General features: G+C 46.1%; 1 protein-coding gene across 4 annotated transcripts; it reads right to left on the reverse strand.

Annotated features, from left to right (window-relative positions):
- Positions 1-46: 46 nt before the first annotated feature.
- On the reverse strand, positions 47-9,985 carry LOC143484814 (uncharacterized). 4 transcript variants are annotated; one of them, XM_076983745.1, is made up of 16 exons: positions 9,726-9,981; positions 9,515-9,642; positions 8,169-8,208; positions 7,310-7,350; positions 7,164-7,224; positions 6,583-6,688; positions 5,905-6,154; positions 4,478-5,572; positions 3,995-4,077; positions 3,228-3,259; positions 2,781-2,943; positions 2,557-2,628; positions 2,275-2,459; positions 1,898-2,103; positions 1,691-1,773; positions 47-1,409 (listed from the first exon to the last, which is right to left on the reverse strand). In XM_076983745.1, the coding sequence occupies exons 2-16, from the start codon at positions 9,603-9,605 to the stop codon at positions 1,281-1,283; spliced, it is 2,637 nt and encodes an 878-aa protein (XP_076839860.1). In that variant the 5' UTR covers positions 9,606-9,642; positions 9,726-9,981; the 3' UTR covers positions 47-1,280. The 4 variants fall into 4 exon arrangements, with proteins under 4 accessions (XP_076839860.1, XP_076839861.1, XP_076839859.1 ...); XM_076983746.1 differs by having other exon boundaries at positions 9,515-9,604; positions 9,723-9,981; XM_076983744.1 differs by having other exon boundaries at positions 9,515-9,981.
- Positions 9,986-10,259: the final 274 nt, after the last annotated feature.

Genomic DNA, 10,259 nt, shown 5'->3' on the forward strand with positions numbered 1-10,259 from the left:
GACTGCTGTTCACTTAGTGGTAAGACCCTCTTAAATGAGTATGATACTCTAATGACGATCATCTTTATTAAAGATGTTTGATGACAATTTCACATTTCAGAAGCTTCAGAGTTTACTGCATTCCTATTTCATGTGCCTTCCTCAACATCCATTAGACTAATGTAGGAAAACTTTGCTAAGCCAATAGTATCAAAAGTATTTTCCTCAAATGAAGATTCCAGGTGAGTGACTGCAGTGTACCTTAAGATACCCGTCCTAATAATTCAGAAGCACTGCTCAGTTGATGAAAGCCTTAAGATCATTCTATGTGTCTATGCTAATATTGTGGAAATGTTGAAAAATTATTTACCTAGATTGTCTTATTGCCTTATTATTGCATTGCCATGAGCATCCCCAAGGAGCCTTCCCATCTCCAGCGTGTGGTGGCTACAGGAGGCTAAGGTGTCCGACAAGGCCAAAGTGCACGAGTTAACGCTCCGCGCCATGGTTCACGACCCTTCCCCTCGGCCCAAGGTGGTGTGTCATCGGGGACATCAGTAGGGAGCCCCGGACGCTTCTGGTGGACATCGTTTACGAGGCAGTCCTGGCTTTAAGACGGATCAGGTGCATAAACGAGCTTTTTAGGTGGAGGTGAAGTCCGCTTATGGGCACTGAAAGCAGCTGAGCTCACGTGGGGATGAAAGCCCACGTCATCCTTTCATCACACGTGTGTTTGTTTACACAAGGACCCGGCAAAGAGAGAGACAGCCCTCGTTATGATAATTCATCGGGGTTTAATCAGGGTTATCAGCTCTCATTCCCACAAATGTAGCCCTAGAATACAAAGGGGGTTTCAGTGGGAAGTCACTATTCACAGTCAAATTAAGTCCACGTCTTGGCATAAGTTACAGCAGGAAAAAGACGCTCCTCACCACATAAAACCACAAACACAAGTAATACATTAATAAAACCTAAAAACATAAAATCCGTTGGTCTCAGTCTGGAAAATGTTAATCTTGGCACGACCCTGTGTGTCCACCCTCTTCACAGTGCAGTTAGATCCTAACAAACTCCCACTACCACAGCGGGGTCGGTTGGCTTTGGAGTGCGAGGTGCAAGAGGGCAGGCGAAGTGTAAGGAGTCGCGTTAGGAGACGAACCTCGGCGTTGGGGGATGAGTGTTTTACAGCTGCGCTACAGTCGATCGTGAAGGCGTTTGGTTAGGCAAGAGGCTTACAGATACGCACAACTGTTGCCGCCATTTTGTTTTCACATGTAAACAACCTCGACCGGTCACCACCATCATGGCTGTGGTTCGGGGTCTTTGAGGACCTGAATGTAACTTTTGGGGACGATGCCCCGTCTCCCACGGAACTCCCCTTCAAACCACCTCTCGTCCACAGACTCCAGAGAGCAGACTATGTCCCCCACCTGCAGACACACACACACACACACACACACACACACATTTTTGAGCTTACAGTAACTTGCTGCCTTAATAATATCTCTACGAATTACATGCAGTACATGTCTACAAACTAAAACACATATGTCATTACTCTAGGCAGCAGGAGGGTTTCTCTACACACACGCTAAGCCTGGACCTCCGTGAGGATGAATCATTAATAAACTTGATTCACTGGTCAGTTGAGTTATGCCCAAAGATACAAGCAAGAATACGTGCGGTACGGAACCAGCTCACTCACACACACCTTGAGACAGAGTTCGTCGTCACACTCTGGTTTGAAATCAAACATAGCTCTGCCTGTCTGGACTCCTCCCACATAGACAGGGGCTACGGAGGCATGAGAGGGAAAAAAATCATAGCTTAATGTCTTCTAATAAAACTTTTAAAAGTAGTATATTAAATGCATTATCCATTAAACATATAAAGCCAAAAGTGTATATTAAATGTTTACCAGGTGTTCCCGGTGATTTTGGCGTCATTTTCCTCGATGGCGACTCTGGAATGGGTTGGACAAAACTGACAGGAAAGAGGCCAGTTTGACCATTAAGGCTCCCACGGCCCCACTCATCATTCACACGCTCCAGTAACGTGAGGACGTCACCTTCACTAAACGTCAGCTCATCTTTCTCTCCTTCAAACGCAAACTGGGCTACACAACTAGAGAGAGAGACGGAGAGAGACAAGGAGAGAGAGAGAGAGACATTAAACAAACAAACAAAAACGATAATGTCCATTACCAGTTCTGCTTTTTGTTTTCCTGGCCAGACTTGCCCAGGGTTTTATGATGACACCTATCACACACACACACACACACACACACACACACACCTGTCACCCACGTTCAGCCTGACCCGTCCTTCCGCCTGCTGTTCTCCCCTCAGCTCCAGTGGGGGCCGTGGCTGTGAGGCGGGTTCAGCGGGCATCGTGGGACACGCGTCCTCGTACGAGTCTCCACCTTGAGTTCTCAGCGCCCTACTGCTGCGTGTTTGTCTGGGAGTGTGTGTAGGGCTCTCCTTCAGCAGGGGAAAGAAGAACAACTTCAGCATATTCACTTAAGTGTACGTGTGTGTGTGTGTGTGTGTGTGAGCGCACGCTTGGTTGAACCTTTACCTGGGAGTGGTGTTCTTCTCCCACTGTCTTACTGCCAGTTTGGTTCTGATTTGGATTTGCTTGAGCTTTACTCTGGAGCACACACACACACACACACACACACACACACAGGCACGTTCATCTTTAAGTCAGTAGCAGTTTCAGTCAATTTCTTTATAACAAACTGAATGGAAATGCCCCCCCCCCCACTACAGGTGTCCAGTGTCCACTGCAGCAGGTCTTACCATGTGGTCTCTGTAGAGCGGGTGACCAGGTTTAGGTCTGGGAGGCAAGGGCGGGCCTCGTTTGGGTACCCTGTAACCTGGGAGCTGATTGGCTGGAGCCTTAGACTGGGAGGAGCCTGCTGACTTGGTCAGCTTGATTGGAGGAGGACGCAGAGGGAGCAACCTACATTCAGTTGGTATAAAGGAGCAAAAGAATAGAGACAATGAGATCAAATATCAAAGACACACGAGGAGACGGGAGAGCCTCACTGTTTCCATGGCTACCGGTGATCAGACTCCACTGTCTCACAGGTTTTGGAATTTGTGTACTGTAGTACAGTGTATTAGTGCATTAATATTAGTGTATCAGCAACCACAGCATGACCTCACTAACGGTCATCTGTAAATAGGTGCACATGAAAAATAATACAAAACTAATGTGTAAACACTGTTTAATGTCAGCCTTACCGAAAAGATGTTGAAGCTTTGTTACCCGAGGCCTAGACAAAGACACACACACACACACACACACACACACACACACACACACACACACACACACAATGAATTACCGGACAGAGAAACTGTGATTTACACAAACTGTACACAAACTGTAATAAAACCTTCATCTCATTGCTCACATGGCACATTAACTCAGCCATTTCTTCTCTTTCTTTCCTGGTGGCCCGATACTGTTTTTATGACACCAATCCACCTGCTCTTTCAAACCAGCTCACGATTGATTTACAGTTCAGCGGTGCATCACATTTCTGTCCACTGCCCCCTGGAGGAAACTCGGTAGGTATATCTGGGCCTCGAGAAGGGACACTTGGCAGGAAAAGCGGGCCGAGGCGGTCCAAGGTGAAACACACACCGCAGACTGGCAGCACCAGGGGCGCCGACAGTGGAACACAAAAAAACGTCTGCGAAGGTGAAAACGCCCCAGAAACACAGAGTAACCTGCACTTGCCTGGAGCATTTCAACAGGCGAGAACGTTTTCTGCAGGAACGGGTAAACAAAAAGGAGACGCGGCTCGCTCACACACATACACACACACACACACACACACACACACGTTCCGTTTTAGCTGCGGTGATAGAAACACCCGTGCGGCTTCTCAGGATAAAAATTAAATCAATGGAGAATTCAAACGAATAAATGAGTGACCCCACCCCCTTGCAGTACTCAGTAATGTGTGAACAGTGGTTGTTGTATATAAAAGAAGTGATGTTACCCTTGCCGATGAGGGTGGAGGTTTTTTCTGACACTGGAGCTTGGCTGGAGACGGTGGGTGTGTTTGTTTGGAGCCAAGGGAACCTGAGGGCAGGAGTCAGTTAGTTCAGGATCGATGCCGTAGAGTCGGGCCAAATCTGAACAAAACATCTCTGACAGGATGTGAAGTGAAGATTTTACGGTTTTTTTTAATAATAAAGTGGAAGAGCAGGTGGTAAGTGTGGAAAACCTGAACAGTTTTCAAACCACAGTGACTCATCAACGACTTCCAAATCCATGAGGTCTAAAATAAAGTCACTATGAAGCCTCTGTCTTTAAGCTCTCTATTATAACCAATTAAAGGATTACGGGTTTCATTTATCCTCTTCAGCAAAACGGTGGATTTCACACTTTTGCCCCTTTTAACTCGTTTGTCCCCGAGGGTATGAATAAATTAGAAACAACACCCCCACCTCCACCCTCTTATTTGAAAACACACATTCACCTTTTCCTCTTTCGGCTGACGTCGTTCCTGCCTCAGTCGTGGGGTCGGGAACCGGAGCAGGTTCTGAAGCTGAAGTTTTGGGAGGCACTCCAGCAGAAACACTCCCAGGCAGGGCTGCGTCTGCCTGGCCAGGGTCTTTAGACCTGCGGGCAGCCACCGGCTGTCTTGGGGGTTGAGGGAACGGGCTCGTTTCTGTTACGCCCTCTTCTGGGTCACTCTGCTGCTGGGATGTGGAGGTTTTGTTAAGCGGGGGTCTAGGGGTGGGCATCGGGGGGCTTTGCTTGTCCTCGGAGTGCTCTTCCTTGAGCTCTTCATCCGACTCTTCTGGCTTGCTCTTTTCTTCTGAAGAGCTTTCGGTCTCTGGGTCGTCTTGTGACGGGCTGGATGGCAGATTGGGGTTCTTGGTTCTTGGTTTTGGTTTCGGCCTATTTAGAGGTTCAGGAGGATGAGGTGGAACAGTGACAAAAAAACTCTCAGATACGTCGTCTTCCTCTTCTTCCTCTTCCTCACTCTTCGCACACTGGTCAGTTTCGTTGTCCTGGTTGCTTTGGAAACATTGCTCGTCACAAGCAAAGACGTCCAACAATTCCTGCATGTACTTATTTGAGGCAATGTCCAAAGCACTATGGGTGAATCCTGCAACAGCACACCCGGTGTCGTCATCTTTAAGTCGCACTAAAGTCTGAACTTTGACCTCTCTTGTCATTGGCTGATTCGGAACGTCCTCTGCGTTGACTGGCTGCAAACCGCTTTTGGAGCGAGGACGTGGTCTGGGACGTGCTGAAACCTTTTGCTTCACTGGGCACTGCAGCGGAGGATCATGGGAATCCGGGGAGGTGTCACTGAGAATGGGGGCGGAGTTGTGTCGTGCGAGATCCCCTGCATCACCATCGCTGAAGCCAGCGTGAACCCTGCACGGCTCTGACAGGAGTCCACCGGGGTTCTCACTACTGCACGCGTGCTGAAGGCTGCAGGAGTCGCACGGCGGGTCGGGCAGGTCCAGGTCGATTAGCGAGCGCGTGTGCGCATGTCGAGACTCGGCAAGTCTAGGCGTGAGCGGGACGGTGGGGGGAGGCGGTTTCGGGGGTCGACGAACTGGAAGAACAGAAGACAGAGAACTTTTATTGCTCCCCTCCTCTTCCTCGTTACTTTGATGTTTATATAATCCCAGTTCTTAAAGTGCAAACGCTCCATTTCTCCCTCATCACTCACGATCTGATGTGTGACAGCTCACACTGCTCTTCAACACAAACACCTTCAAAACAAGTTGCCAGGCAAGCAAAAAAAAAAAAAAAAACGAAACCGATGCCGGAGAGGAGTCGTCCAAAAGGATTTTAAAAAAGCAAGAACTAGGCGTCATCTCCGACACTGATGACAGGTGTGTATAACAACACCTGCTTTGATTTCAACCAGCCTCCCGGGTTTACCTGAGCGTCTAGTAGCGACGCGTGTTGAAGAAGGAACGTCGATGTCGGTCTGCGTGGCGATGGTGGCGGTAGACGGATGGGAGGCAGAAGATGAGGAGGAAGAAGAACTGGAGGAGGCAGATGGGATGGGGGAAGGGGTGGGGACAGAGGAGGGGGCGGGGTTAGAGGAGGGGGCGGGGTTAGAGGGGGATGAGATGCTCTTCTCAAGCTTCTTTTCTCGGATCACCTGTTCGTATGAAGGCGGAGGAAGCTGGGAGTGGGAGGGGTTGGGGATCACCAATTAGTGCACAAGACACATTACATCACCAATTAGTGCACAAGACACATTACATCACCAATTAGTGCACAAGACACATTACATCACCAATTAGTGCACAAGACACATTACATCACCAATTAGTGCACAAGACACATTATTTATTGCATCTCTAAAAAAAACTACAGGATTCTATTCAATGTTATGCTTACACACCCAGCTCAGCTCTTTAGCTAACTATCACACCCTTCATCCATTGGAGCAAATCTACCAGAAGGGACAACATTAAACACTACAAACATCTGGCATTCATTGTAATAACCAGGATTTACACAAAAAGAAAATCTGAGATGTGGCGGGATGTTACATGAAAGTCTCTAAAACAACGTGGTGCTACAAAATTGTGCTGCAAGCGTTCTTACCTGAACTGTGAGAATACTGCTAGTCCAAGAGGGCTGGGCAGGGGGTGCTGAGTACCAGGTGCTGGAGGCCAGAGGTTCAGCCGACAGGACTGTGATCTCTGGACGTCTGCATCGCCACAGTGGACATTAACAAAGATCAGAATCACACAGACTACCAGGCAAGAGGGATTAAAAAAAAAAAAAACACTTCTGCGTTTCTTAAAACTATGAGCGAAACTACATTACATATTTGCGTTGGTTTGATACATGACTGGGGAGGCAGTGTAGGTAAAAACATAATTCTGTGAAACCCTTATTTCCTCTTTTAAAGAGAGAAAAAATAAAGCAAAGCAACAACCTGTTCGTTAACAACAATTTATACTTATTTTTATGTGAATCTGTTTAGCTACGCTAGCTACCACAACCAATATTTCAAGTTAGGTTAAGATTACTGTTAAGTTGTGACAAATGACAATGACAAATGGTTTTTGATTATATACTAATGTAATGCAGCATAATGTGCTTAAAGTTCGTTGGGAGGGTGGGGTTTGCTCTATAAGCTAATGTTAACGAGTCAGAAAGGGTTATTTCTGTGCACTCACCGTCGGTCTCTACTGTGGTCGATTTGAACGGACGTTCTGAAAGATGTTGATCTGGTAGATGCTAAAAGATTTAAAAAATAAAAATAAAACAGGTCAGAACAGAAGCTGAACACATCACAAACCCTGCAAAACAGAGCCACACTTACTTCTTTTGATCACATTTCGAATAGAAGAGAGAGCTCCTTGGCTGTAGAAAAAAGAGAAAGAGAGAAAGTTGTGTTTTTAGACATTACATCAGTTCACGAGGAGCACAACTCAGTTCGGAGTCTCTCTTGTTCCACTTCGTCATATGCTAACTGCACCAGGTGCATTTTCCTGCTAATGCTTGGCTCTACATGGCATTATGGGAAAATCTCCCCGTCCCTTACCGAGCCTCTAACCACACACAACATTCCCCACCAAACAACAACATTCTAAGATCATCTGTTGAATTCACAAGCATCAGGAAAAGGCCCGTTGGTTAAGTAAACTCAGTCAACTTCTTCCTCACAGTTCATCAGCTTATGAGCTCACACACACCTACCCACCTACCATGGGCACAGATCCACGCTGACATGAACACAGGCATGACTCAAGCTCGGGCTCGTGAAGACAAACATCGGTGTCTGGCTCATAGCTTAATAAACTGCCAATACTTTTGTTTTTTTTCTCCATCTCATTCAACAAGTATTTCCAGCAGGGGAGGCCAAAGCAGGCCTCAAAGACATTACAGTGATTCAGCCCAGCAACTGCTATTCTGATAGATTTGTACTAACAGCTAGAAAGACTTGAACTGTCTCCAGGACTTGAACTGAAGGGTCTTTGAGCCACATTTATTGTGGGAATGGTCTATAAAACGTACAAAAGAAAGCTGAACGTTGGGTTTTATGTTTAGCCTACTCAACACATTCACCACGAAACACACGATCACTGGAACACACCAAAACAAGTATGAGTAACAGTAACAAGTATGACTTGTAGCTTTGGGATAAGCATTTCTCTCACTCCCCCAGAGTTTCATCTCACCTGGACTGGCGTTGTTCAGGCTTGTTCCTCTCTACTCGCTCTGTAACGCGCGCGCGCACACACACACACACACACACACACACACACACACACACACACACACACACACACACCTTTAAGGGAACTGTATAAAGTAGACAGAGTAATGCTAGGGTCACCACCATTACAGAATGAAATAAACTAGGCAAAACCACCACAAGAGAAACGCTGACACACCACTGATATATTATAGGAGGTCAAACAGTGTTCACTTCAGCTGGCCTGAGACCTCGAATAGCAGTTTCTCAAGCAGGTGTGACCGCTACTACACTAACATGTGAGGGGGTCAAAAAAAAGTGGGTCAGAGGCCAATCAGGGCCAAACAAACAAATTACATACTTGAAAAAGACTTGCTGATCAAGTCTCACCAAGTAGGCCATTACTGACGCATTCTTTCTTCCAGCTAGGATACTGGGATCAATCCCAAAATCTGGGCTGGTGGGGATTGGCCGAGACCCTCAGTCAGGAAGCTTTTGTGTAAAAACCCACGGCTGTATTTTACAATTTAAATGTGATCTGGAAAGGAGTTGAGGTGTATCTGGCCACTCTTCAGTTGACATGCATGTTTTGATTTCTCCATGAAAACACAACACATGCTATCAATGACTTACAGAAACGCCTAAGGTTTGTGGTATATTACACAACCACATTTTTTTGAGAGAGAGCGCAATAGTGTGTGTGTGTGTGTGTTGATTCGCATCAGAACAGGAGATTTAATTATCACATGAGTGTTGGGTCTAGTCACATGACACAGTGGTCTTCTTGTCCTACATCTTAATTGTAATCTTTAGTAAACCACCAGGAAACATATAGTTTGCACACAATTTTTAAAACCTCAAGATGACAAACAATTACAGGTTTGGGTAGATGATTATAAACCTCTATTTTAGTTTAAGATACTTCATTCTCATGTAGGCCTCTTCTGTGCTTTAGAGGCAAACTGATTACTGTTTACAAAATTTGTAGGACACATTTCATATCATTCTACATGCCACTGAGACGTGGAATTATGCCAATTAATGTAACGTAAAAATTATAATCTAGAGAAGGTCGAAACTACTATAATTTACACTCACGCCTATATTTGCTCCAGGAGACCTCTGTTCTCAACACGAAATTAACCTGCTACCTGAATACAACGCTTTGTTTCGGAAACACTGTGATACGAGATTGCCATCTCTCAACGTAATTTGCAACAATGTAGGCTACATAACCGTGCTGTGTTTAAAAGTTTTTCAGTCGCACCTGCTTTTCTATCAATCTGATCGCTCCTTCCCAAACCAAAGGCAGACGCCACAACACCATACCTGCGTTCGCCCGTCGCGAGCTCAGCCTCGCGCCGGGGTCTCGCGACTCCCTCAGACTCTCCTCCTCGTCTTCGGTTCTTGCCTCGGCCATACCGACAGAAAACAGTACCGAACCGGTCCTTAAACGTCTAGAAAGGATTAAGGCTCATAATAGCATTTTTACCTTCCCCTTCTCCCGAAACTACCAGAGACCGAGAAGAAAAGTATCTACCTCTCAAGTCCGTGCGACTTCTAATCCAGTTTAACGTTTATTCAACGGCTTAATACAGTCGTTAGGAATTCTTGGAGGGTGTAAAAGGAGTTGGTTGAGAGTCAGAACCGAATAAAACAGCACAATTAATTATATACAACTCAAACGGGCTCAAAAACTATTGCCCTAACGCTTCGGTACGCTCCCTTGTCCCTGCGTCAACAGGAAGTTCTTCTCGCCATGTAAAACAAGCGAAGGTGGCGCCATACCCACTATCACCGACTATCACCGATGGGCATTTTCTAAACGAATGTCAAACCAAGTAATACAGTGAGAAGCATAATTGTAGCCGGCATAGTCTAGCAGGGATGATATCCTGACTGGAAGTGTGAACAGAGTTGACACTGTTGTGTCTGTTAACAGCCTCTTTTCAGCCTGTTAAGTATTTGGGCTCAGATGTTTTATATTCCGCAGCTCATATTTATGGGCTATAATAATTACCCAAACATATTCTAATATATGTAGAGAGTCCCGGTGTGAGGACGCAAGGTACTG

The sequence above is a fragment of the Brachyhypopomus gauderio genome, chromosome 21, assembly GCF_052324685.1.
Source record: "Brachyhypopomus gauderio isolate BG-103 chromosome 21, BGAUD_0.2, whole genome shotgun sequence".
Lineage (NCBI taxonomy): Eukaryota > Metazoa > Chordata > Actinopteri > Gymnotiformes > Hypopomidae > Brachyhypopomus > Brachyhypopomus gauderio.

Excerpts from the sequence above, each read along its gene's own strand:
- LOC143484814 (XM_076983745.1), bottom strand. The coding sequence starts at position 9,605 with ATGGCCGAGGCAAGAACCGAAGACGAGGAGGAGAGTCTGAGGGAGTCG. Across the intron at positions 5,573-5,904 it reads CGTCGCTACTAGACGCTCAG|TTCGTCGACCCCCGAAACCG; the intron begins GTAAACCCGGGA and ends CTGTTCTTCCAG. Across the intron at positions 2,104-2,274 it reads AGGCTGAACGTGGGTGACAG|TTGTGTAGCCCAGTTTGCGT; the intron begins GTGTGTGTGTGT and ends CTCTCTCTCTAG.